The sequence below is a fragment of the Carettochelys insculpta genome, chromosome 13 (genome assembly GCF_033958435.1).
Source record: "Carettochelys insculpta isolate YL-2023 chromosome 13, ASM3395843v1, whole genome shotgun sequence".
Classification (NCBI taxonomy): Eukaryota; Metazoa; Chordata; order Testudines; family Carettochelyidae; genus Carettochelys; species Carettochelys insculpta.
In genome coordinates, this window is record NC_134149.1 from 2649560 (window position 1) to 2675796 (window position 26237).

The 26237-nt window shown below is 50.4% G+C and overlaps 1 protein-coding gene across 2 annotated transcripts; it reads left to right on the forward strand.

The window, feature by feature from the left end:
• The first annotated feature begins 541 nt into the window (after positions 1-541).
• SLC6A14 (solute carrier family 6 member 14) lies at positions 542-26237 on the forward strand. Of its 2 annotated transcripts, XM_075007459.1 has the most exons (14): positions 542-626; positions 1643-1811; positions 5730-5861; positions 8292-8453; positions 10039-10177; positions 11566-11698; positions 13673-13813; positions 15120-15348; positions 16972-17097; positions 17666-17784; positions 19050-19149; positions 19643-19752; positions 22061-22228; positions 24548-26237. In XM_075007459.1, exons 1-14 carry the CDS (start codon positions 588-590, stop codon positions 24695-24697), a joined length of 1917 nt encoding a protein of 638 aa, XP_074863560.1. In that variant the 5' UTR covers positions 542-587; the 3' UTR covers positions 24698-26237. The 2 variants fall into 2 exon arrangements, with proteins under 2 accessions (XP_074863560.1, XP_074863561.1); XM_075007460.1 differs by lacking the exons at positions 22061-22228; positions 24548-26237 and adding an exon at positions 21652-21791.

Here is a 26237-nt window from a genome sequence, read left to right on the forward strand (position 1 = left end):
ATGGATGCGGGGGGGGGGCAGCATGCAGGGGGGTGCATTTCCCAGGGGCGGGATGGATGCGGGGGGGGCAGCATGCAGGGGGGTGCATTTCCCAGGGGCGGGATGGATGCGGGGGGGGGGCAGCATGCAGGGGGGTGCATTTCCCAGGGGCGGGATGGATGCGGGGGGGTGCAGCATGCGGGGGGGTGCATTTCCCAGGGGCGGGATGGATGCGGGGGGGGCAGCATGCAGGGGGGTGCATTTCCCAGGGGCGGGATGGATGCGGGGGGGGGGCAGCATGCAGGGGGGTGCATTTCCCAGGGGCGGGATGGATGCGGGGGGGGCAGCATGCAGGGGGGTGCATTTCCCAGGGGCGGGCTGGATGCGGGGGGAGGGGGGCCGGGGTGCCTGGCAGGTGCTTCAGCTGCCGCAGACACAGCCCCGCCCGCTGCCGCGGGAACCCGGCGGGGAGGTGCCCGACGTGGCGCGGCCCCACCCGGGGCAGCCCAAGTCCCGGCCCCGCGCCCTCGTCACGGCCGGGCAGGGGCAGATAAAGGTCCGGGCGCCGCGGCCGCCGCTCACTCAGGCCGGCAGCTCAGGGAGCGGGGATGCTGGGACCGGTGGGCCGCTGCTGCGGGAAGAAGAAGGTGAGAGCTGGGCTGGTGGGTGCGGCGCTCGGCTACCTGGGCAGGTGCAGCCGCGGGGTGGAGGGGCGCTCGGGTACCTGGGCAGGTTCCTTGGGCGGGCGCTTGGGTACCTGGGCAGGTTTCGCGGGGGGGCGGCGCTCGGGTACCTGGGCAGGTGCAGCTGCGGGGGGTGGCGCTCGGGTACCTGGGCAGGTGCAGGGGGGCACTCGGGTACCTGGACAGGTTCCGCGGGGGAGCGCTCAGGTACCTGGGCAGGTTTCGCGGGGGGGTGGCGCTCGGGTACCTGGGCAGGTGCAGCCGCGGGGTGGAGGGGCGCTCGGGTACCTGGGCAGGTTTCGCGGGGGGGCGCTCGGGTACCTGGGCAGGTTCCGCGGGGGGGGCGCTCGGGTACCTGGGCAGGTGCAGCTGCGGGGGGTGGCGCTCGGGTACCTGGGCAGGTGCAGGGGGGCACTCGGGTACCTGGACAGGTGCGGCCAGGGGGCGCCTGTGGGCAGGTGCGGCTGGGGAGGGACTTGGAACCGCTGGCATGGGGAAAGCCTAAGCCAGCTGTAGAGCTGTGTCCCTCACCCTGTGGCTGCTCCCCCAGTACAGCTACTGTCCAGGTCCATGTCTCCCGGTGGTTCTTAACACATTCTCTGTGAGTGGTGGGCCAGGGCAAAGCACACCCCCACTGCAGCCTGTGGGGGTGGGGAGCACTGCAGGGGGTCAGAGCTGTGTAATTTCCCCCTTCCGCAAAGGCAGGGCCCCTGTACTTGCCTTTCCCTGCACCTGAGGAGGACCAGGCTAAGTCCTCATCTCTGCCTGGAGTCAGGCAGATGCCAAGCCCCTTTTGCGCGGTATTTTGCCTGGGGGAGGAAGACTCAGGCTCAGACTGGTGGGCACGGTGGTGATGCAGCCAGCAGGCAGGGAAAGGGAGGTCACTGGCCCTCAGGGACCACGGGCGCTTCAAGAACGTGATCGGACGAGCTCAGAAGATCTCAAGGTCCGTTATTATTTTTCTCTCTCTCCCCGCAAAGGACTTCACATTATCGCAGGAGAAAGGTGCCCACGTGGGTCCACAGGATGAGAACTCCGAGCGTGGCAACTGGTCGAGCAAAACGGACTATCTCCTGTCCATGGTCGGCTATGCAGTGGGACTGGGCAACGTCTGGCGATTCCCGTACCTCACTTACCAGAATGGAGGAGGTGGGTTTGCTCGTTTTGTGCCATCTGTGCCTTAGCTAAACAAAGCCCAGCCTAGGCAGTGGTAACCGGGGTTTGCTGCCACAAACAGAAGTGAAATGTGGAATTGCCTTTTCCTTGTAGTGGAACACGTCAGCTGTCCGCATGCTCGGCACTTAAGCAGAGCTGTATTGCTAGCATCAGATGCTCTTTCATAGATAATAGTCGCAAACTGGAATTGCAGACCCAGCTGCTTGCTAGCCTTGTAGAAGTCTGCACTCAGGTTTGAATGATTCTCAACTGGCCTCTGCCTTTGTGATGAGCTAAATGAACCCCCCTCACCCTGGGGGAGGTGTGGGTGGCCCATCGTGAGTTAGCAGTAAGTCAGGGTGCTGGCAATGGAAGGAAAATGTAAAGGATGAGTTCCAAACTCTACCTGTCAGCTCATAGGAATATCTCACACTTAATTACCAGTGCCCACCTGAGGATCTCAAAGCTCTTTCTGGAAGTGACTAAGCTAGTCCTCCCCATCAGACAAATGGGACACATGCAGTACAGAGAGGCTGAAGCTTGTTCAGAGGTCTACCATGAGCCAGTGTCAATGCTCCGTCTACCTAACCTACTGCCCTGGGTGGGTAACCAACCAGACAGCAACGTTCCCAGGAGGTGGCAATTCCTTGGGCCTTAGACCAGCAGATCACGTATGCACGTGTGGAAGCTCCGAATAAGTCTGTCTGCTCAGCTGCTTCTTCACCTTTCTCAGTGCTTTGCTGCCCCTGGCCTTGCGGCGCCCCTGCTACACTGTTGTCAACGCAAAGGGACCAGCCAGTCAAGAGAGGGTTCCTCGTGTGAGTAAGAGTAGCAGGACTGGCCTTAAAGTGGAGATAATTAGTCTGAAGAACACAGAGAAAAATATTTGTGAAATAAATGTCACAATTTTCTGTTGTGGAAACGAGCGCGGAGCCTGTTCTGGTTGCTACTAATGACTGTTCTGCTGTCAGTGTTGAAAGATATATTTATTTACATGTCATAAAGTTGCTCTCCGCCGTCCCACACTAAATGATGCTAATGCGTAATTATTTTCAGGGATCTCTTTTAAAGTGGCACACCTTTTTTACTTGCGTCAAAATAGTTTACGCTCAAACAAAGGCTAAGAAGAAGAGTTGTCTAAGCCTAGATTCCTAAGGCAGCTCCTTCACAGAACCCTGTGACTGGTGCTACCAGACAGATCTCTGGTGACTCACTTGGGTGAATACGGAGGCAGGATAGCCAACCCCTGACCTGCCCTGGGCTAGTCCCCGATTCTATTTCAGGTGGGAAAACCAGATGTTTAAGCTACATGTCTTAGGGCCCAGTCCAGCTCCCACTTAATGTCAATGAGTAGTGTAAATGCAATGCAGCCAGTGCAAGTAATTTTACATATATACATTTGGACATAGGTAGATGGCATTCTGGGCATGCATATTTTATTGACATGTTTGTTGGCCTGGTTGCATTACTCAAGAATGGTGAAGCAGAATGCTAATCCAAAATGTTGAATACTAATACAGTCTGCTCACTACACAGCATCAGCAGATATTTGTGTATATGCGACAAATATGTTACTAGAGGAATATTTTAGACGTAAGAAATATTTCATTGGGAGTACTTTTTGCGTCCCTCTATCTGCAAGACCAGGTCCCTTTATCAAGGCACATAAGTACTTGCTTAAATTTAAAAATGCGAGCAATTTGCTTGGATTCAATGGGGCTACTTTGTGCTTATGATTAAGCAAGTGCTTAAATATCTTGCTGAATGGGAGGCCTTGGTTTATTTAAAATCTCTGTGGGTGAAGAGAAAAAATAGATGAACACCAGGGGGCAAATACCAGATCACTTATCTGGTACTGGCTCCCTCTCACACATACACCATAGCAAATACGAAGTGCTTGTCTTTCTCATAGTACAATAGCTCTCGCTGCTTAGGACCCTGGAACCATTTGTTGAGTAGTGTGCGCTGACAGGCAGGCACCAAAGTAAACTGTAAATCCTGGTTCCAGCACCTGTGTCACTGATGCCAGCTGACTGTGGAATTCAGGGAGGTGTTCACCCAGAGGGCAAGCTGAAGCTCTGTATGAGAAAGGAGTCAGCCAACCATACAAAACAATTACAGACATTTCCATGCTCCTAGCCATTCTAATGGTGAGCTGCAAACCACCATTAAGTACAAAGAAGAAGCAGTTCATTGCTGTTTTAAATTAATAGACTTGAACTATTGTAGAATGCAAAGAAAATCAAGAGTATGTGCAGCCAAAGATTGTCTCTGTGCTGCTGAAAGCAGAGTGTCTGGGGCAGACTTTTATCTTTATTTTCCCAAAAGAAAGCTGTGCCATAAAACTATGTTGTTTTGCAGTGTCACAGCTGAACGGGCTGGCTAAGTGCACATAATGCCTGTGCAGGACAGAACAATCCATTCTGAAACCTCCCTGCATAGGAAGAGCAGCTAGTGGCACTGTTCAGGGTCTAAAATTAATGCCAAAGGTTCATTCTGAATTACGGTTATTTCTCTTAGGGGCTAGACTGAGCCATTTATGCTCATATAGGGTAATAGACAATTTATGCTGATCAGCCTGAGGTGAGTGGCTAAGGACAGTGGACTGCTAGTATCTATGTAGCACTATACATTAGCTTGGCACCTACAGAAATAAAGAAGATCAGCTCAGGTTTTGATAATTCAACCTTTTGCTTTGGGTGTGTAAAAATGTCAGGTGCAGGTAACTACAGAGGACTGCAGTGTTGTGTTTACATTGATTTGCATATGCAACTGGTGTCATGTGGAAGGTAAGTACCTGATTTGTGAGTGCAGTAGGGTCCATGTTTTATAAACAATTTAAATTCACATGCATTTTTATTAACATTTGGTTTTGTAAAACTTTATTTTTAAATTACAAAATCTCAACCTTGGGCTGAACTACATGGCAGTGTAGCAATCATGGAAAGTAAAAAGCAGGTGTGGGAACAAGATAATTTTAAAACTTGCATAAATGTTATACAAATATATCTGTTCCCTTTTATTCAATATATTCACATCTCACCATTTCAGCCCTAAGTGGGGTTTAGTTCTGTGCTTTGAATCTTGGCTTTTTCATTAAGTCTCTCTCTCTCTCTCTCTGTATGTGTGTGTGTATATATATATGACCTTCTAATTTTTTTCCTAACAAAACAAAAAGCAGTCAAGTAGCACTTTAAAGACTAGCAAAACAGTTTATTAGGTAAGCTTTCGTGGGACAGACCCACTTCTTCAGACCATAGCCAGACCAGAACAGACTCAATATTTAAGGCACAGAGAACCAAAAACAGTAAGCAAGGAGGACAAATCAGAAAAAGATAATCAAGGTGAGCAAATCAGAGAGTGGAGGGGTGGGGGGAAAGGTCAAGAATTAGATTGAGCCACGGATGCAGACGAGCCCCTATAGTGACTCAGAAAGTTCCCATCACGATTTAAACCATGTGTTAATGTGCCGAATTTGAATATAAAAGCCAGCTCGGCTGTTTCCCTTTCCAGAATTTTCCAGAAACTGCACTTTCTAGACCATCCCTGAAAGCCATCTATCTAACCTCTTCTTAAATAGCTCCAGTGATGGAGATTCTACCACCTCCCTTGGCAATTTGTTCCAGTGTTTGATCACCCTGACAGTAAGGAACTTTTTCCTAATGTCCAACCTGAACCTCCCCTTCTGCAATTTAAGTCCATTGCCTCTTGTTCTATCCTCAGAGGCAAGGAAGAACAAGTTCCCTCCCTCTGCCTTATGACACCCTTTTAGATACCTGAAAACTGCTATCATGTCCCCCCTCAATCTTCTCATTTCAACAACACTCTGTACATTCTGGCATATTTGCATATTTCTCACCACAGAAGGGAGTAGAATGGTGCAGGAATAATAGGTTTTTCTCTTTTCCGCAGGTGCCTTTCTGATACCCTACACAACTATGCTGGCATTGGCTGGTTTGCCTTTATTTTTTCTGGAATGTTCCCTGGGACAGTTTGCCAGTTTGGGCCCAGTGTCTGTCTGGAGAATATTGCCAATTTTACAAGGTCAGTGCCACTTGTTTTTATGCAGAGACCTTCCTTTGCTGCCGCTAACAGTCAGAAGCGGATTAATGATTTTCCCCTCATGCTCCTGGCTAGTGTCATGAGTTGGGCACCAGAGCACTGGAGGCGGTATGTCGTGACATTTCAGTGATGGCCGTACTAGGGGGACTAGTAAGTACTACATGTGAGGAAGTTGAGTTCATGGCATTATAAGCGATGCCTCAGTGGTGGCAATTGTCCAGCGCGTCAGTGTAACTCTGTTGTGTTGATTTACTGGCGATTTCTTCTTGCTCTGTATGCTACTCAGGGGTCCGCGTGGGGTGTGCAGACCGTGCATTTAGCTGCTCAGGTTGGCATGTGCATATTTTATGCACTGACATACCCACCTATGTGCCCAGACTTCTGTTACAGCCACGTGGGCTCATGCAGTCAGAGATGTGTTTCACCTTTGGCATCCTAGTGTGAACATCCAGATGCAGGGCTGGGAAGTGCTGTTAAGGCCACAAACAGGAATTCGGGTGGTTGGGACAAATTCTGCCCTGTTCCTATCTCAAAACTCACCAGAAACAACATAGCGCTGCACACAAGCTTCCAAATTGTGGGCAAGATGAAAAGAAGGGTAAATCCAACCCAAAGGCCCTGGGGTTATGGAGCTAGCCAGGGTTCTGTGTGTGCAAACACCCATGTTGCATGTGTTCCCCAAGAGCACTGGAAAATGATTGGCAGGTTGACCTCCAACTCATGAAGTTCCTTTTGACAAAGGAAAACAGCCATGTCCTTGCCAGCCATTGGTTCCTGCTGCCTTTCGGTCACTGACACAACCCACAGTCACAACAATATCTCTACAAACCATGCCCTTGGTCCCCGTTTTGTATGTGACGTGACACCCAGACTAAAATCCATTCTACTTCAGGGCTACGGAACATTTAAAACCTCACCCAGATCTCACAAATGGCTCTGCTTTCACTGGGCCCCAAGCTCCACATGGGGTATCCCAAAGCTGGATCCAGCTGTGCCCATGGAAATCAGCCACCTCTCGTTTTCCCTTCAGCCTGGCTCTCCCGTCTGTATCCGAACCAGAGCTGTCGGCTCTCCTTTCTGTGGCCATGACTGCTTTGGAGCGGATGTTTTATTCTGTTCTTAATCCAGCCCCAACACCGTAGCACCTTTGTCCTCAGTTTGGCTTCTCCATACATTAACATTACAGACTCACAGACTTTAAGGGAAGACAGGACCCTTGTGATCATCTGGTCTGACCTTCTGCAGGCCACAGACCCATACTAGACTCCTAACCCCTGGCCGAGTTCCTTTCTTCCTGCTCCGGCGCGACCCGCTCCCTTTCTCCCCTACATTCTCAAGGAGGTTTGTGCACAGGCATTGGGTGATTCCATTCCTTACACCTCATAAATGTAGTGTGTCTCCCCTCAGCTCTTCAGGCAATGCTGCTGCTTCTTTACTGCAATCTGCAAGTGGCAGATGCCCAAACGCGCCCTCCTTGCTGGTAGACAGGCAGCCTTTTTCAAGATTAAAATGGGATATGTATAGATTTGTCCCCTCCAATTCTGTCCCTTCTCTTGCCTGATTCAACTACACCAGCATCCAACAGGGACAACACAAATACTTACCTGAGTTTTTAAACATTGCAAAGTTCCACCCCTTTGCCTTTGAAGCTGATGTGCCACTCGCAGTCATGGGATCCCCTCAGGAGGGCTTCGCCTAGACCAGAGGTCAGCAACCTTTCCAAGGCAGAGTGACGAAATGTGACCTTTTGGCCTCTACATATGGGCCGAGCGCCAGTGATACCTTTTAGAGTCACAAGTTGTCCTACTTACAGCAGCTTCGTTCCTAAATCAGTGGAGGCCGAGTTTTACTGGTTAGGAGCTGGTTGGTAGCAATAGCTGGTCTTTTGTTAATCCACTGGCTTTGCACAAGCTCCCGGCTGCCTGGGGGAGGAGGTGCTGGGGCTCAGCTCCTGCTTCACATGCTGATGTCTGCAAATTTGATTGCGGACCCCTGGCCTAGGCCAAGGGTGTAAGATACAATATGAACTTTGCTCTGTGGTACACTGGTTACATCGTGTGTTTGCATGTCACTTTTGTCTCATTGCTTTCTGACATCACACTCCACTGCTTCCTCTCTGCATGCATAGATCGCCTCTCAGAACCTGGCAGTGAATGAAGAGAGCGTTGAAATGAACCACGCTCCTTGTGCAAGGAATTGAAATTTCCCCAGGGTTTATTCACAGGGAGTTGTCTTTGCCTGGTGTATCTTTCCATCAGTAAGCACTATGCAATCCAATGGACAGCAGAATCATTTCGAGGCAAAGCAGAAGCAGCTGATAGAAATGTGGCGTTAACCAGTGTTGCTGATTCCCATTTCGGTTACATCGTGTCTGGGTTGTACGATCGAGCTTTCGCTCTCTCTCCGTTCTAGGTGTGGGAATCACAATGGTTATCATCACCACCCTCGTAACAGTCTATTACAACGTGATCATTGCCTATGCCCTCTACTATTTATTTGCCTCCTTCCAAAGTGTACTGCCATGGTCAGACTGCTTTGCGTGGGCTGATGAGAACTGCAGCAGAACACCTGTAGGTACGTTGCTTTTCAGTACATGTAAGTCCATCGCTTCTGTTGTGAGTGACAGACAAACTGCAGTAAAAAGGGCAGGAGTGGGGTCGCTTGTTGGCTGAGATGGTGTCTGGAAGCTTTACCCTGACAGCCAGTCAACACCCGGACACCTCTTGTTTCTGTCAGGCTACTGCATTCTGCCCACGTGATCAGGGCCAGATTAGGAAAGGCTTTACGATCTGCAGCCCAGGACCCTGAGCTAGCAGGGAATCCCTTAGCCTGGGGACCTGGGATGCAGCCACTAAAGCCCCTGTGAATTGTATTCCCTGCTGTCATGCCTGGTGTGCGTGTGAGGCAGGGGGCTCCAGGCACTTCTGTTTCCCCTTTGCTTCCCAGGTTGCATCCCCATCATTGTGACCACAGGGAAGCTCTCCATCCCTGCGCTCACCTGCAGGATTTTCCCCGGTGCTTCCCTTAGCTAGGAATCACAACCAATGGGAGCAGAGGGGGGTGTGTGTGTGTGTGTGTGGCGGGGTGGGAAGGCATTAAGTGGAAGCATAAGGTGGCAAAAAACCACCTGTCTCACTCCCTGCCCAATGGGAGCTGCACCAGGTAAGCGGCCCTATCCCGTCCCACATGCTCCTTCCCTGCCTCCCAGACTAGTCATCCCCCCCTCAGCCCACTCTGGCACCCTTTCTCCTGCCCAGGCCCTGCAGCCCCACCCTCAAGGTGCTCCTGCTTCCTGCCTCCCTCCCAGACCACACCCCCACCTCCAGCCCACTCCCAGATACCCCCCACCCAACCAGCCCCAGCCTGGAGTCTGAGTTATCAGAACGTTTCATCCCCCATGAGAAGAGTGCTGGATTAAAGTCAGGCAGGCTGGACCCAAACACTGCACTACGCTTCCACCAGCGTCTCCGGTCAAAGAAATGTCCGTGTGAGAGTACTCAGTGCAACTCTTGTTTGGCTCCAATTGTAGCCAAGAGATTTGCGGTACATTTTAAAGAGAACTGCTAATAATGCCAGTCTGTGCCCAGCAATCTGACAAGGCAGCATTTCCCAAAGTGCGGTCCGCAGCCCAGTACCAGTCCTTGGGAAAGATACCGGTCCTTAGAAAATATGCAAATTATCGCCATGTGCGGTTACGACTGTGAAAAAATAATAAACAGTGACAATTTATTCATTTTTCATACTATTCTGTGCTTATATTTTTGGGCCACAAAAAAAGGTGCTGCAAAAACCCAGGTCCCAACTATATGAAGTTTGGGAAGCCCTGTGATACGGGATTGCTCTAGATGAGTGTGAATTGAAATACTGGATCTTGCCCTGAGATTAGCAAAGAGTTTGACTTCCTAACTGCACCTAGTGCTGATTTTTTCAGCCGTTTCCTACTTTGCATTAAGCCAAGTGAGTTCCCAGGCCTGAACCCCCAGACTGGGAGTTGTTGGATGTGGAGCCAAAGCCACATCTGAAAGCAGTGGCTGTTTGTAGTTATTGTAGTTACTGCAGGACTATAAAGCGAAGGCCTAACGGCACGAGAGAGGCACTGGCTGTAATCAGAGCCTGTGTCTAATTTCGCCACTGACCTCTAACAACCCTTCTCTTCCAGTGAGCGACTGCAATACGACCTTACCGGGTGGCACGATCATTCACACAAACTACTCGTTCGTCACCAGCAACAATCTAACCTGTCTCAATGGCACCTTAGTGTACAAACAAGTGCAGCTTCCCAGCGAGCAGTACTGGAAGTAAGTATGTCAACTGGATACGGCGAAAGTCCCCAGGTGCTGGATGAGACTCGCAGGAACCTTTGTGGCGCCCATGCTGCTTTTCCAAAACGGTTCTGGGCCAAGCTCATGGGACTGTAGACTACATCTGAGCAGGTCCGTCCAGGAAAACCTTACGTAGCGAGTGCGGGGTGACAGATGGAACCCCAGGCACAGAGAAGCACAAGGACAAATGTAAAACTGAGAAGCAGATAATGACATTCAGCCAGACCACTTGCCTTCCCTGTCCCTGTAGCAACAGTAAGTGGTTATAAGGTGCAGGTGCTTCTCCGGCACGCCACACACTTAGACATATAGTTCCCTGTTGTCTGACAATAGGCAGAGCCGTGCCAGGGTGGGCATTACCATGCCATCTGTTCATGCCCTGGGGGGGTGAGCCCAGACGCCCCCTGGCTCCTGACACGCTGGAAGCACAGCATTAGTGTGCTGGCGCTCACGCTAGTGTGGTTTGTTGTGCTGCTTCGCCACTTTAGGTTCTCCTGTGGGCTCTGTCACCACGGCAGCGGGAGCTGCACAGAATGAAGATGCCCCAAAGCCCATAACACAGAGGGGTTTTTCTCCTGGCTTTGGACACTTGCACCTTCCCTCTCTTTACCCCTCAGCTGGTATAAGTAATGGGGCCTCCATGAAATAAAATCCCGTTCTACAGTGGGCTCTACCCACTTCCCCTTCTGCATTAGTAACGGGTGGCAGGCAATGGGAGAGGTTTTTTTTCCTCCAACTTCTGCTAGCCTCACCGTGCTGGGCTCATCCCTTCGGCTCACAATGTCAGCTGGCTGTGCACAGGGGGCTGTCAGCAAGGTCATGTCCACAAGCCACGGAGCGTCCATCCGAGGCAGGGGTGAGAAGAAAGCACTGGTTTCTCTTCAGAGCATCCAAATGCCACCACAGAGCACTGAGACCACTGACAGTCTCTGCTCCACCACTGAGAGGCTGGTGGCCTTTAGCTCATGCAGTAGAGCACATGGCCTTAGCCCCTCAGGTCGCAGGTTTAATGACCAAGTTCCATGGGCTTTACACAGGGAAACCAGCTTTCCTCTTCCCCACAGCCTGACCTGGGACTCGGGCAGCCACTGGAATGTAAGTCCTGGCTTGAAATCCACAGATGTCTAAGAGTTTTTCTGACCTGGTCCTGGCAGGGCACAGTGCAGTGCCCAGCTGGGAGGAGGAGAAGGTGGAGGGACTGGGCACCAAAGGAAAGTGGTGCAGGAACGTGAAAGCACCCAGCCGGCCAAGTCCATCCGCCCTCCGGAGCTGGCTTTGGTTTGTCAGTGGGATGCTCCCCTGTGCCAGCAGTTGCCAGGCCCTGCTGGGCACAATGTGATGCTGACCATGTTCTGTGCTTGCAGCAAAGTTGCCCTTCGGCGCTCCAGTGGGCTGGACGAGACAGGGGAAGTTGTCTGGTACCTGGCCCTCTGCCTGCTCCTGTCCTGGCTGATAGTCGGAGCTGCCTTATTTAAAGGAATAAAGTCCTCAGGAAAGGTAAGCCCGGAAGAACCCACACTAGACTTCTGGGCCTAATCCTAGCAGGAGATCATGGCTTATGGAGTGGTGGACACACACAAAGCATGTGGGCCTGACCCTGCTATCCTGACTTGAGCTCAGTGGTCTCTTACTCTGCCACCAATGATGCTGCTGGGGACATCGGCTGAGTTCTTGTTCCCTCGTGTTCTTGTTCTTGTTCTCCAAAGTCCCGAGTTCCAGGTCTCTCGGGAAGCTCGCACACCCACACTCCCAAACACACACACACTAGTATTCACATGTATGTGAGACCTGCCCCTACAGATTACTTAGGTTTAGCGTGAGAGTGGGCCTGATCCTGGGACTAGATATGCCTGTGCAAGTGGGCGTAAAGCACCATCTTTGGCCACGCAGCTCCTCTGTGCTACAGTCAGGGACCCCGTGTGAGCACTCAGGCCCACTGACGTCGTGTAAAAGCCCCCCCGTCGGCTGCGGATGGGCCTCTGTGTTCCGCCAGCCAGTCCAGGGCCTGTAGCACAGCGGGGCCGAGAGACAGCGCTGCACACTCCGGCCAGCGTGGAAGAGCTTGCTGGGTCGGCTCCCTCGTCCTCTGGCTATGTTTGAGCTGCACTCTGAGGGGTGACTGCAGCACCTGCAGGCTCCCAAGCTGGCTTTCATCTCACTGGCTCCTGTACCAATAACAGCCGGGGCTGCGCCAGCCTCCTCCACCCGCCAGCTTCCACGGGCAGCTGGAAAGCCACCCCCTGCTTAGGCACTCGACGTGGGGCTCCTTTCCCTCTTTACGGAGGGGAGCAAGTGTTACTCATGTTCCTGCGTGAGGCCTGGCCCCAGGCCTGGTTTCTTGACCCCCTGTTCTTCTTCTTTCTTTGCTCCATATGTTTTTCTTTCTCTCTGGGTCCTCTAGTGCCTTGCTCAGCACCCCCACACCCCCAGTCTCCTTCTGTCCTTTCCCTCTGGACCTCTCTCTCCCTGCGCCTAGCTACCTTGATTTTCTTTCTCTTCCTCCATGACGTCTGTCATCTTCTCTCCTTGCATAACCCACACATCTACGTGCAGGTCACTGTCCCATGTAGTGGCATGCTGGCCATGTACACAGAAAAAGAAAGTCTTCTGTACAGCCTTAGCTGTGAGCTCCAGCGGTCCCAGGTTTGAGTCTGCCTGTGGGCAGTTACACATGCTTTCCCCATTACTTTGCTCTGTCCCTCCCTCTTCTCTGTAGCACAGTTTCTGTTGCCTTCTCCTGTCTCCTTGGGCCAGGCTGGCTTCTAGTCCAGCCGCTGTGGAGTAGGGTCTAGGCATTTGGCCGGCCCTGGGCTCTTCAGCCCACAGCCTCTCATTCCTTCATTCTCATAGGGGTCCTGGGCACTGCCTCTGCTTTTGGCCTGTAGGTCCTACTCTCCCCATGTGAGAACAGGAGTGTCTCCTGGTAATTAGAAAGAGGTTCTCAGAGTCAGTGCCGCCTGTGTGCTGTGGAACAGTTCCACACCATGGAGCACTGCTATGGCAAGGCACAACCGGCTCATTTCCAGCTGTTGTAATGACAATGAAATGGCCAGTGCTGGTTGTTTGTACTGTGGTAGTGCATAAGAGCCCAGTTGAAGCCTGTGGCTCTATTGTACTGGGAGCTGTACGCATGCAGCACAAGAGATAGTCTGTGTCCCAAGGAGCATGCAACTCCCTTTCTTAGCAAGTGAATCTTCTCCCTCTGTTCTGTGCAGTGCTTTTAGAAGGTCCTCCATTGGTGGCCAGCTGATGTGGGCAGGTGGTGAGGTGCTCACTGCGGCACTACACCAGGCTTGTCATTGTGCACAGTTCATGACTCAGCCGGGCAATATGTAGTGATGAGCCAGGGAACGTTCCCATCCAAATGTGAATCCCTACTTTCCCCTCCCTGAAAGGTTTGCTTGGATCCCCAGGTTTGGGTCAGGCCTGTTTCCCCAACCCTAATTCCTCTCCCTCTGGTTCTCTCGGCAGGTCGTTTACTTCACAGCTCTCTTCCCGTACGTTGTGCTTGTTATCCTGCTTGTCCGAGGAGCCACACTGGAAGGGGCCCTGAATGGCATTGAATATTACATCGGCACACAGTCCAATTTCACAAAGCTGATGGAGGCAGAGGTAAGGCTCAGAGGTGTTTCAGAAAGTGTGAAATATTTGCTTGCTTAGATCGGCTGGTCATTACACAATCTCATTCATAAGGGCTAGCCTGTGGCTTGTTTTCCAGAATATAACCACTTCCTTCTTAACTGAGATGGCCTTCTCTTATCCCTCCCTTCCAGTGAAGTATCTAAAACTGGGCCATGCCTTCCAGAAAGCTGCAGTTACAGTGAAACCCCCTATTCCCATCTACAGCCCATTTATCTGGAAAAATGACACATCCCCTCCATTGTGTGAATGAAGCGGGGTCTGGGTGGGGTTGCTCAGTAAGGTTTCTGTGTTACCATCCTCCATTTTGCAGGAACATGTACCTCTACTTGTGGGCCATGGAGGTGCCATATGACCCAGAGATAAAGTTCTGTCCATGACAGTATTGAGCTGCCTGGTTTGGTTGGCAAGACCCTCACGGCATTTTATCAGTAGGTTTCATGAGTGTTTGAGCTTCAGTTTTAGACTAGTCACCTAAAAGGAGGCCGTCCCCGGGAAGCTGGCACAGGGCAGAATGGAAGGAGGCGAACAGGGGAGGAGGCTTGCTCCTAGCAGGGATCTTCTTTGAGACTCACTCCAGTTTCAGTCCTTATTTTAAGATCAGAGCTCAGGTGTGGTTCTTTCTCTTAGAGCCTTTCAGCTGGGCTGTCCATTGAGAGCTCAGCTCTGTCACAGTGATGGTTGTTGCCCTGTTATGACACCTTGGCATCCTGGAGAGTTTGGCCTCCTTGGTTCTCAGTGTATGGGTGTCTGCTGCACATCACCTGAAATGTTGGCATAGCCTGAGCCTACCTGCCTGGTTGCAGAGGCAGTTCTTCCAGGTCCCCCTCTGAGGAACGGTGGGGCAGAGTGTGTGGGAGCTTCTACGCCTGCCAGGCTGTGCAGTCTGTTTTAATTATATATCAGCATTTTTATGGGGTTCATATCTCAGCACCTCCCAGACACATCCATGAATGACATGTCTCCTCACTCCAGTGCAATGGGAAAGTACCATCCCCATCAGGCTTTCATATCGGGAAGCTTTTTCCAAGGCCACATAGGTCAGTGGCCAAGGTAAGAATAGACTCGGGATTCCCTGGACTGTGCTCCAGTGCCTTAAACACAAGAGTGGCCATCATGCCCGTTGGGTAGGACACCTCACTCCCTGAGTTCCTTGATATGTGGCAGTTCACGCTGAAAGTCACACAAGATTATTTTTCAGAGCGATGCTGCACCCTTTACAGAGCGCACACGTTTTGGGATGAGCAATATAACTTACCTCAACTTATGTTTGTTTTAGGTTTGGAAAGATGCAGCTACCCAGATATTCTTCTCCCTGTCCGTGGCCTGGGGAGGGCTGGTCGCTCTCTCCTCTTACAATAAGTTCCATAACAACTGCTACTCCGACGCCATTGTTGTGTGTTTAGTGAACTGCCTCACCAGCGTGTTTGCTGGATTTGCCATATTCTCCGTTCTGGGACACATGGCTTTCCTGGCGGACAGACCCGTCTCTGAAGTGGTAGACTCAGGTTTGTTCCATAGTCTCACAACTCGTCACAAAGACTTCTTGTCGGTTCCACTCTTGAGGTGTTCTCCAAATCTACTTCAGCTCTGACTGTGGTTTATCAGTGCCAGACACTTTCAGACTATAGAGGCTTGAAATAAGGAGGACACTTTCTCCTGGGTTTCCAAAACTGGTTGACAACATGCTGCCGCTGTAAGTCAACAGAACTTCTGCTCCTAGGTTACTAAGGTGCTATGGAAAATCCCATCCTGTGTATCAAGTGTATCTCAGCTGAGAGGCAGGAGCAGTGACAGATTAATATATAAGGTCCTAGAGGAGAACATTTTTAAAAATGAAAACGCAGACTTGGTATTGATTCTATTGGTCCTATTGCATCAAATATTACTAAATCCTCCAAATTATAGCTGAAATTTACCTTATACATATGACCTGGGCACAGCTTAAGTCCTGCTGAAGTGGTTGTAAACTAGCACAGAGGCCTTTGGGGAGACAGGAATGTTTCGCTGGGGGGATTTCATCTCTTGGCTGTTTACAAATTGCTGTCTGAATTCTTTGTCATTCAGGATCTGCCTGAACTACCAGCCTAGACAAATCTGACTGAAGGCAATGAAATGTGCTCCATATTTTTTCTCAGAGATGAATAGTAACTGTCCTCATTTCAGAGCGATGTTCTAGATCTGGGCCAGATACATAAATGATGGGTTTGGGGCCAGATCAAGTTCTTGTTGAACTCAGTGGGAGTTTCGCTATTGATTCAATCCAAACAGGATCAGGTCTCTCATCTCTTACAACCACCCAGTTCATGCAGAGTTGATAACACCAAGCTTTGGGAAAGTTTGAGTCAACAGTTTCAGGGCAGGCCTACATAACAGCGGAAGGTCGAATTAAGGTATGCAATTCCAGCTACGTTAATTATATAGCTAGAGTCGATGTACCTTAATTCAGGCTTCTGTGCCGTCTCCACTCAGGCTATGTCTATACTAGACATTGAAGTTGACTGTTGATATGCAAATGTAGCTACGCCAGTTGCACAACTAAAATCATCTTATCAATGGTCAACTTCAGTGTCTGCGTATACAGAAGAAGGTCAATGGGAGCCTTCCTTCTGTCAACCTTCCTTAACCCTCGCCACTTACGAGGAGCTCCGGGGTCAACTTTGATCCCGGAAAATCCCCTTTCAAGCATGGGTGAAACGACCCCCTGGAAGATCGACCTTGAGTGGGTTGATCTTCCTCAGTAGTGTAGACCTAGACTAAAGGAGGTTGAGAGCAGCCCTGTTTCTCTTACTCCTAAAGGGGGGTGGAAATACTGCAGTCGATGGGGGAGCCCTGTACATTTGATTTATCGCATCCCCACTACACACATGAAATCGTACTCCTGGAGATCGACTGCGACAGGGTCGATCATCCCTGTAATGAGGACATACCCACCTTCTGCTTTGGTTACAGAGAATTTCAAAACTTCCATTGACTTTAATGGAGATTTTAGTCTTTAAATGGCCTGACCGACAGCTCACTTTGTACATCAAATTCCGACATAATTTTCCATTGTTCAAGTTTAAGAGAAATGAATCAGTTGTATCTCTACTGGTCATGGTGACAAGGTATCTTCTCTTCCTCTGTTCCAGGGTTTGATTTGGCATTTGTTGCCTATCCAGCTGCTCTCTCCAAGTTACCAGTTGCTCCTCTTTGGTCCTTTTTATTTTTCTTCATGCTTTTATTGTTGGGGCTGGACTCTCAGTTTGCTTCCATTGGTGAGTAGGATGTGACACTAGGGCTGGGCCATGTTTGTCTGCTGGTTGTTTTTTGGTTGTTTTTTTTTTCTTCTTCAAAAAACACAGATTTGGATTAACCAAAACTTTTCAAGAATCGGTCTACATTGTAGAGTTGTTTGTTACCCCCATGCCCCTTCAAAAATCAAATGTTTCATGTTGATATCTTCCAAATGAAACATTTTGATTTTTCAGTTGCCAGTGACCTTTTGTTTGGAAATTCCCTTCAGTTTTATTTGGAAGAAATGTTTAAAATGCTTGAAAATTTCAGGCTGAACCAAATCTTTTGCTCAATGCAGTGTGATGTCATTTCAACTTCAGTTTGCTGAAAAATTTGAAAAAAAATTATTTCAAGGGGATTCAAGTTGACAATGTTTGTTTGTTTATTTTCAGAACAGCCAGTGACACCCCTCCCCTGCCCCCGGCAACCAAAAATATCACTTACTTTAACCATTCTGCTTAAAATAACAATGTGCTTCCTGGTTAGTGTTAGTGACAGGTCTTCATTTTGCTGACTGTAACCAACAAGTACAACTCTGTTCCCCTGCAGAAACAATTACAACCACCATCCAAGATGTGTTCCCCAGGGTGATGAAGAAGATGAGGGTTCCTGTAACCCTGGGATTATGCATGCTTCTGTTTTTCCTTGGCCTCATCTGTGTCACTCAGGTACAACATTAAGTTATGGGGTTAATTATGGTTCAGCCAGTGGGAGAATTTTTTCCAAACAATGTGCCCTTTCCCCATGTGACTAGAAAGCCCTCACTAGCAGCATAGTCCTGCATTTATGTATTCTGAAAGAGGTGACTTCCAAGCCCTCGGCTCTACAAACACACATGAACATGCTTCATTCATGCAAACAAGAAGCCCTAATGGCAGTATTTGCAGAATCCACTCCTCTGAGCTGTCTTCTTTAAATGGGAGCCTTTGCCGTCTGATCATTAGTGAGCTGCTCTTCTATTGTCTGTGAGCTGTCAATGTGAATTTTTTTCTTTTGTTCAGAAGATTAATCCGTGTAATCTTGACCATTTATCTACCATTTCTGTAAGTGGATATTGATAGAGTCATCTCATTCAAAACTGATAGCCTAAAATGACAGATCTGTAGAACTGGTATATTTGGCTCTCAAAATATCAGTAGCTCAAAAGCTTTTGCAGCCAGTCAGATTAACCTCTAAAATATGGTGACTGCATTTGTTTTTTCAATTCATTGAATGTGCTTCCTTGGGACAGCTGCTTTTTAAGATGTCAAGATTGAATTTTAAGGGCCATAGCCAAAGAGACAGACTGACATTTGTAATTATGAGGGGAAAGTTGCTGCCCTAATAGAAGTAAGCCCTAGGGAGCCGATGGCTAGCTGTGTATTGCTCTGCAGCATACCTGTAATATGACATGAGACAGAGAAGTGGGAAGTAAATTACAACTCTGGAAGAGTTACAGGATAATATTCAGTAATCCCCTCTCCTGTTTATTTCCCTCCATGCTGTTTTACAGGTGTGTTTATTGTTGTGCGTAAGGCACATGAGGAACTTCTGGGGCCTTGTTCTCCTCAAGGGCTAATGCACAAGAGAAGGTAGAGGTCAACTTCCTCACATGTTGCCAGAGCTACTCATTTTGCTCAATCCACAAAAGCTGCTGTTGTAGGACTCTGGGTCTCAGGTTCAAACCCTGCTGTCCCCCCACGTAGGCTGTGATATCTGCTTTGTTATTACAGTCACAGTCAGTAGAGTATGCCGTACAATACATTTGTCCATTTTAAATAGAAATACTAAATGAAATAATGTGCAGTGAAAGAGATTTCCACCTTTGGGAACAGGGGTTGTAAATCAAAGCCCAGACGGAGGTTTAATTCAATTGGCAGAAGATCCTCATATTGCCATACAGAAGGTTACAAGGACTGGGTGAAAAGCTACCTCTTTACTGTTTGTTTTGCAGGCTGGAATTTACTGGGTTAACCTAGTGGACCATTTCTGTGCTGGATGGGGGATCCTTTTTGCAGCAGTCCTGGAAATAATAGGCATCAGCTGGATTTATGGTAAATTACTGCCACTGGCCAATCAAGCTGTGGCAATGCAAAGAATCCCAGTTATATCACAGGCATACAAATAAAACTGCCCATACAAATGTGCATAGTATCTCAGTGTTTAAAAATATCTCTTGTCCCAAATTCTTTAGAACATCAAGTTGGCCAGACTGGGTCAGACCAGTAGCCCATCTAGCCCCAGAGCCTGTCTTCTGACAGTAGCCAGTGCCAGATGCTTCAAAGGGCATGAACTGAACTGGAGAGACACGAAGTGATCCAGCCCCTGTTGTCCATGGCCAGCTTTTGGCTGTCAGAGGCATGGGACACTGTCCCTGCCTGCCCTGGCTAATAGCCGTTGATGGACCTTCCCTCCCGGAACTTACAGTTCTAAGGAGCAAGGTATCTGTGCTGTCTGGAGCTCCCCATACTTCCGTTCTGTATGCCACAAGAAAGCCATGTTCTAGATCCCGGCCTTATGTTGCCCCATTTGGTTGCCTTTCTGTAGGAGGAAACAGGTTTATCCAAGACATTGAAATGATGATTGGAAAGAAGAACTGGTGGTTCTGGCTGTGGTGGAGAGCGTGCTGGTTCTTCATTACCCCGGTTCTCCTGTGTGTAAGTACCACAGCGGAATTATTTGGCTTTTCTGGCTAAGAAGATAGTCATTCAAGGTGGCATGTAATTATTTGGGGTTGCACCTTTGGCCCCTGGGAGCCCACTTGAAAGTTGGCACAACAAACCAGCTGAGCCTCTCCTCGCATGGTGCTGAGCCAGTGTGGGAATACATAGTCCATCTCTCCCCAGACACAGGTCATGTGGATGGCACCCCTGTGCTCGGGCAGTCCCTGGCCATTGCAACCGGTGCAGTAACTGCAAATAGCTCGGCATTCTTCTGCACCAAACCAGTGCCAAGCAACCAAGGGCTAAGGATGGCAAAGGGGGCCGACCATCCTTCACTCTCCCAGGCTGTGGCAGGTGCCAACAGGCCATTCCTGGAGATCAGACAATAGCAGCTGTGGTCTTGACTCTCTGGGCCTGCCCTGACTGGGCTTTGCTGCATCCTCAGGGCTAGTGGATGTCCTTAGCAGAGGGGGAACTGCTTCAGGATCTGTGTGGGCCTGAATGTGGAGAGCAGCAGGAGCTATCTGGCCTGAGTTCCCTGCTCCTAGAATAGGGGCTCCCCTCCGTAGCATCTGGCCTGCAACAGGGTAGAGGGTTTGGAGCCCGAAGCCTCATGGGCTAGATCAGGCAAGCTGGGGCTGGATCTAGACTGTGGGCTCTGCTGGGCACCAGGATGCAGGAAGCAGCTTCGGGCTCTGTGGCTGGTTGCTGCTGTTCCCCCGTCTGGGAAATGGGAGGGGAATTCTGGCCAATCAGAGCAGTGGAGGGCAGTGAGTGGAAGCAAAGGGGAAGGGGACACGTGTCCTTCCAGACCACACAGCCAAACCCTCCTACACCCTTCATGCCACCTCAATGACTACCCCCGGCCTGCTCCTGCACCCCCTCCCGCCCACACCCCCACCCCTCATCTTCACCCTTCCCGTACAGGTCCCCCACCCCCAGCCCACTCCTGCACAGGCCCCATAGCCCACAGCTGGGGACCACATCAGCGAGGTGGTGGTTTTTGTGCTTCTCACTTGTGTGGCCTCAACTGATTCATCTATGGGTCAGTGCCCCTGCCACCCAAAATAGGTTGCCCACCCCTGACCTAGAAGCTGGCTGGCCAAGGGGCAGGTTCTGGCCCCAGCTGCCCCACTGGTCTATGGGGCAGATGTTTCAGAGCTAGAGCTCACCTGTCACATCACCTGGCTCACCCTGGTTTGAAATAATGGGATTTCCTGGGGGATGGAAACTCCATGTTCAGACCAGCTCTGGTGGGACTGCACCCTGCAGAGTAGCATGGACTTTTCTAAGCATGCTCCATCCAGTACTGAATCCACCACCCATCTCCTCTTCCTCATACCAAAACCCAGCTGCCAAAGGCCTCACACGGAAAACGCTCTTTCGTCACTCTGAAATATCTGCCATCAGTTACCTCCCGCTCTTTCCTCCTCCGTCCTGATTAACTTGATTCGAGCTGCTAAGTCCCTGAAACCATCCTCCCGACACCAGTGGCATTACACCTGAGATGCACCACTTCATGCCTCGCTCTTCGGGGTCTCTCAAATCATTGCAGCTTTGTGCTGGCACATGCTTTGGTTCTTTAATACGTGTGTAACACTGACAGACCCGGGTTGCTGACACAAGGGATAAAACCTGCGCACATAGGATCTAAAGCCCTGCACTCTACCACGTGAGCTAAAGACCAGCTGGCTCTCAGCTGAGGCTATAGAGCAGAGACTTCACTCACCCCAGGTGAGGTCTCAGTGCCTCTGGGTACTGCATGTGCAATATTAAGAAAATCAACAGCCACGCCTGCAACTGTTGTATATCTTGTTCTAGTAACAATATTATCTCTAAGCTCTCTAGGGGACCTGGGAGGAAATGTGTAATGTAAATATCTTACCTGTGCAGGAATGTTCTCAGAACGTAACTCAGCACTCTTTCCTGGAAACATTCGACTGATACATAGAGGTACAGTGAGCCAGAACCAGGGAGCATGCCCATGCATGCAAATTGATGGTGTGATAAGTGTGCCTGCGCAGCTAGGCTGATTTCTGAGCGTGTTTAAATACAAAAAACGTGCAGGAAGTGTTTGCATGCATGTCAAGGGATACTTCCAGTTCAGTAGTGGGTGATGCATGATCGTTCTTATGCCTGACCATGTCTGGAGACAAAACCCTGAACTGCTGCCCAGAGAGCAGCTAAGAACTGTGCCAAAGCCTCAGAGATGCCAGCGCAGGGGAAGCAGTAGAGTGTGTGTTCTGTATCGGTACAAATCAGACTGAGCTGCAGCAGAGTTTTCTCTCTCTTTTTTCAACAGGTGATTTTATTCTGGTCTTTGGTAACATTTTCAACTCCCAAGTATGGCTCTGTCGAATACCCTGCCTGGGGCTCTGCTGTGGGCTGGTGCCTGATTGTCTTCTGCATCATCTGGATTCCCATTGTTGCAATCGTTAAAATAGCGAAAGCTGAAGGCAACCCGTGGCAGGTAAGGACCTAGGAGAACAGCTGTCATGGGGCCAGCTACCTGGACTAAAAAATTGATTGGGACAATTGCAGCAACTTCATCAGGCGCAGGATCAGACCTTGGCTTCTTTTGTTACTCAGATCGGCTTGTTGGTTCAAAACAAATCCCTGGCGTTGCTCCAGAGGAGTTTGGCCCAAGTGGTTGTAATAGGGAGGGAATCAGCAAGTCCCATGGAGTTATCTAGTCATTTGGCAAGGGCCAGTATTTCCCCCTGATAAAGCCATGCAGAATGTCCTGATTTTTCTACTACTTGGGTTGTTATCCCAGTGCTGAACCAAACAGTGTCAAATCTAAAGTCAGGCTCACATCCTCACCTGGGCCTCCTCAGGCTGTAGGTAGTGTGGGTTTGGGCAGAGGAAGGACTGGCATAGACTCTGCATTGGAAAGACTAGCAGGGTAAGTGGTTTCTGTTGATGAGAGAGACAAACTTTCAGGACACTCAGCGCTCATCAAGCCTGGGAAAGGCAAAGAGAGAGCCCAGTCAGACAGACAGTCTAGTTAGTACATGTCATAAGGGGCCATTCCCGTTAACACTCCTGGACAAAAAGGGAACTGGTGGGTATGGACAGCTGCAATGCTCTGTTAATGCTGGTCTCTCTAGCCAGCGCAGGTGGTCGGTGGTTAGCAGTTATGGGTTCCAGCTCCCAGAATCCCCTGTTGTGGGTGCTGTGCAGATTTCCCTAGAGGACTGGTCAGGTATCGAGGGAGCTCGCAATGAGAAGTGTTCCCCCCGGGGCGATAGGCCTGGGCAGTGGGTGCAGCTTTCCTTTGGGGAGACCCACCCCACCTTTTGTGCTGTGCCCCCCTCGGTCCCCTCCAGGCTCACCATGGGCATCCCTCCTCCCTGCCATGTGGCCCCCTATCATGGCTCACCGGTCCCTCCTCCCTGCTTCCCTGCCAGGCCCCCACTGAACTTGCTGGTTCCTCTTTTCCCACCCTCCCCACCTCAGCCCTCTTCCTGTTCACTACATCCATGTTTCCTCTCCTCTCCTCTCCTCCCCCTCCCCCTTAGCCCCCCGTCACCCCTCACTGTGTGTGGTTCCCGCCCCCCGCTCCCTCCTTAACCCCCTGTCACCCCTCACTATCAAAACAAAAAAGCAGTCCACTTTAAAGACTAACAAAATAGTTTATTAGGTGAGCTTTCATGGGACAGACCCACTTCTTTAGACCACAGCCAGACCAGAACAGACTCAATATTTCAGGCACAGAGAACCAAAAGTAGTAATCAAGGTTGACAAATCAGAAAAATTGTAATCAAGGTGGGCAAATCAGAAGAGCAGAGGGGCGGTAGGAGTGGAGGGAAGTCAAGAGTCAGACAAAACAAAGTATGTTTTATGTTTGTTTTATGTTACATACTTTGTTTTATCTGACTCTTGACTTCCCCCCCATCCTACTGCCCCTCTGCTCTTCTGATTTGCCCAGCTTGATAACTATTTTTGGTTCTCTGTGCCTTAAATGTTGAGTCTGTTCTGGTCTGGCGATGGGCTGAAGAAGTGGGTCTGTCCCACGAAAACTCATCGCCTAATGAATTATTTTGTTGGTCTTTAAAGTGCTCCTGGACTGCTTTTTTGTTTTGATAGTATATAGACTAGCACGGCTCCTTCTCTGTTACTTTTCACCCCTCACTGTGTATGGCCCCTCCTCTCTCTCCCCCCTCTGTTTGCCCCCCCACTGCCGCTTGCTGAATCCCTCCTGTGCCAGAGGGACAGGTGTGTGGCGGCCGTGCAGCCGAGCAGGGGAAGAGGAGGACCCATGAGTGGCGGTGGGGATCGTCGGAGAAGGGCTGGAGCAGTGCAGCCAGGTGGAGAGCGTTGAGCTTTGACATGCACCATGCAGGCTCTCCAGTGCCTGAGGAGATGCTTCCTCAGCAATCTCCCTGGGGTGTCCAAGGGACCTGGGAAGCTGAGTGGCAGATGCAGCCTCCTCAGCCACCCAGGGACCTGCATGGCGCATAATAAACAAACGAAATCTTCCCGCCGAAGCCCATTCCCAGCAGGCCGCAGGTTGGGCAGTGGCTGCTGTGCAGGGAATCTTCACCTCTCCTGGCCTGTTCTACCTGCTGCAGGAGCGAGAGTGCGGCTCCACCTTTTCCTGTGTCCCCGCAAGAGGCTGTCCACAAGCAGTGGCTGGGGCCATGGCAAGGTCAGGGTTCACATTTCTGCCCAGGATCCCTCTAAAAGTGGCTAAATAAAATGTGGTGGGAGGACTGAAAACATACGCAGGAGTGTCCGTGCCTGGGATCTAGTCCCCCTCGAGTGACAGTGGTGTTTTGCTTCCTAGCGCATTGTGAGCTGCTGCCGGCCAGCTGCTAACTGGGGGCCCTACCTGGAGTGCCACCGAGGGGAACGGTACAGCCACATGACAGATCCCCACAAGGAACAAGAGCAGGAGATGCCCACCGTGGATGGCATCGTGCACAAGCTGGAATGAGACGCCTGGTGCAGGCTGCCTTATTTCTAGCACAAATGTGATTTTTGTTTTGTTTCGTGATGGAAAATAGCGATGAAGGCCAGGGAAAGCTGTACTATTTATTGTTAGCGCTGTCTGTGCAGGGAGGAGCAGGTCACGGAGTGGAGAGGAAAGCCCAAGCCCACCGACTGGGAAGGGAGAGGGACACAGTGCAGCTGGCCGGTGGACCTGCTGAGGGGGGCCAGGGGATGCGTTCTGGCTTTCTCCTCCTGCACAGGGTTGGAACCACAGGGCTACAGGCCTCATGCACCTCCCTGCACCTGCGCTGCAGCTCAGCAGCCCAGGAAAAGTGAATCATTGCTGCAGTCTGGGCCTACCTCAGGCCACTCAGGGCTTGGTGCTGAACAAAAGGTGCCTCTGTGTTGCTAATGTGTCTCAACATTGCGTGGAGACAAGCTGCCTTGCCATATATGAGGGTGGAATGTGGCAAGGTGATTTCTCAGAGATTTCGCCTCATTGCCTCTGGAGTGCCTTGGAGTCGCCATTCGGGGCGGTACAAAGGCCGTCGGCAGTCACTTACCTGGTCCTCACAGCTCCAGCTTCCTTGGTGCTGATACTGCAGCTGAAACATTCCTCCTGCAGCTTGTGGTCAGCCTGTTCCTCCTACCCCAACCAGGGCTTCACCCTCCCTCTCCTTCTCTGAGTGCTGGACCTAAGGCAAAGCTCCTACCCCACCCACCCAATGGTATTAGGTGTTACAGCAGCCTCCAGGCCAGGCCTGCTTGCTACTTAATCCTTCACAGCAGAACTCAGACCTATTGCACAGACCTCAGGAGAGCAGACTCACCCCCCGAGTGCAGGTTACAATCACTGGTCAGCATTTGCAACATGACTAGCCTTAACCATTCCATGCGTGGAGACCCCAAAATCCTGGGACTGGCTTATAAATCAGGAGCACTGAGTTCCTTTTATTGGCCCTCTGGTGTGTGAGCTGTTAGAGGTCATCGTTTTCAGCCATTCATCTGCCAAACTTACTTACTTTTAAATGAAAACTGAGAGTGGCAGATAATCCCATGACTCCAGGATCTGAATCTTTAAACATAAACACCAAATCTCCTGAGACTGGGAGCATTAAGTTGGTTCCTTCCTTTGCTACCTGATCTGAAGTCAGTGATCTGGCTAGAAGCTGCTGAGCACGCAGTCATGGCAGGAGATCCCAGCCCCCTGATCTCATATTACCCAAATAACTAAAATAAGCAACCACAGAAGAGAGGATTTCCAGGTTTTTACTATTTAAAAAGCTGGGTGGGATCTAGTTTTTCTCTCCCCTCAATTGTGTGTTTTGTGTTGGGTTTTACTTATTTTGTGGAACGAGATGCCAGGGTTATTAAGTACCTGTCCTGCTCAGTGCTCTGTCACTCACTGAGGGCATGGAAGGGAACAGGGAGCTGAGTGCTGGCCATGCTGTATAGACAGGTTTACATTTGTGATACATTAACTATCGTGTTACTGTTTTTAGCAAATAAAATGCAGAGTTTTTACAGGTTTTGGAACCAAATAA

Bases quoted from the DNA above. Each gene is read 5' to 3' on its own strand.
- SLC6A14 (XM_075007459.1), top strand. From the start codon at position 588: ATGCTGGGACCGGTGGGCCGCTGCTGCGGGAAGAAGAAG. The intron at 1,812-5,729 runs GTGGGTTTGCTC...TCTTTTCCGCAG, and splicing joins CACTTACCAGAATGGAGGAG to GTGCCTTTCTGATACCCTAC. The intron at 8,454-10,038 runs GTACGTTGCTTT...CTTCTCTTCCAG, and splicing joins CTGCAGCAGAACACCTGTAG to TGAGCGACTGCAATACGACC.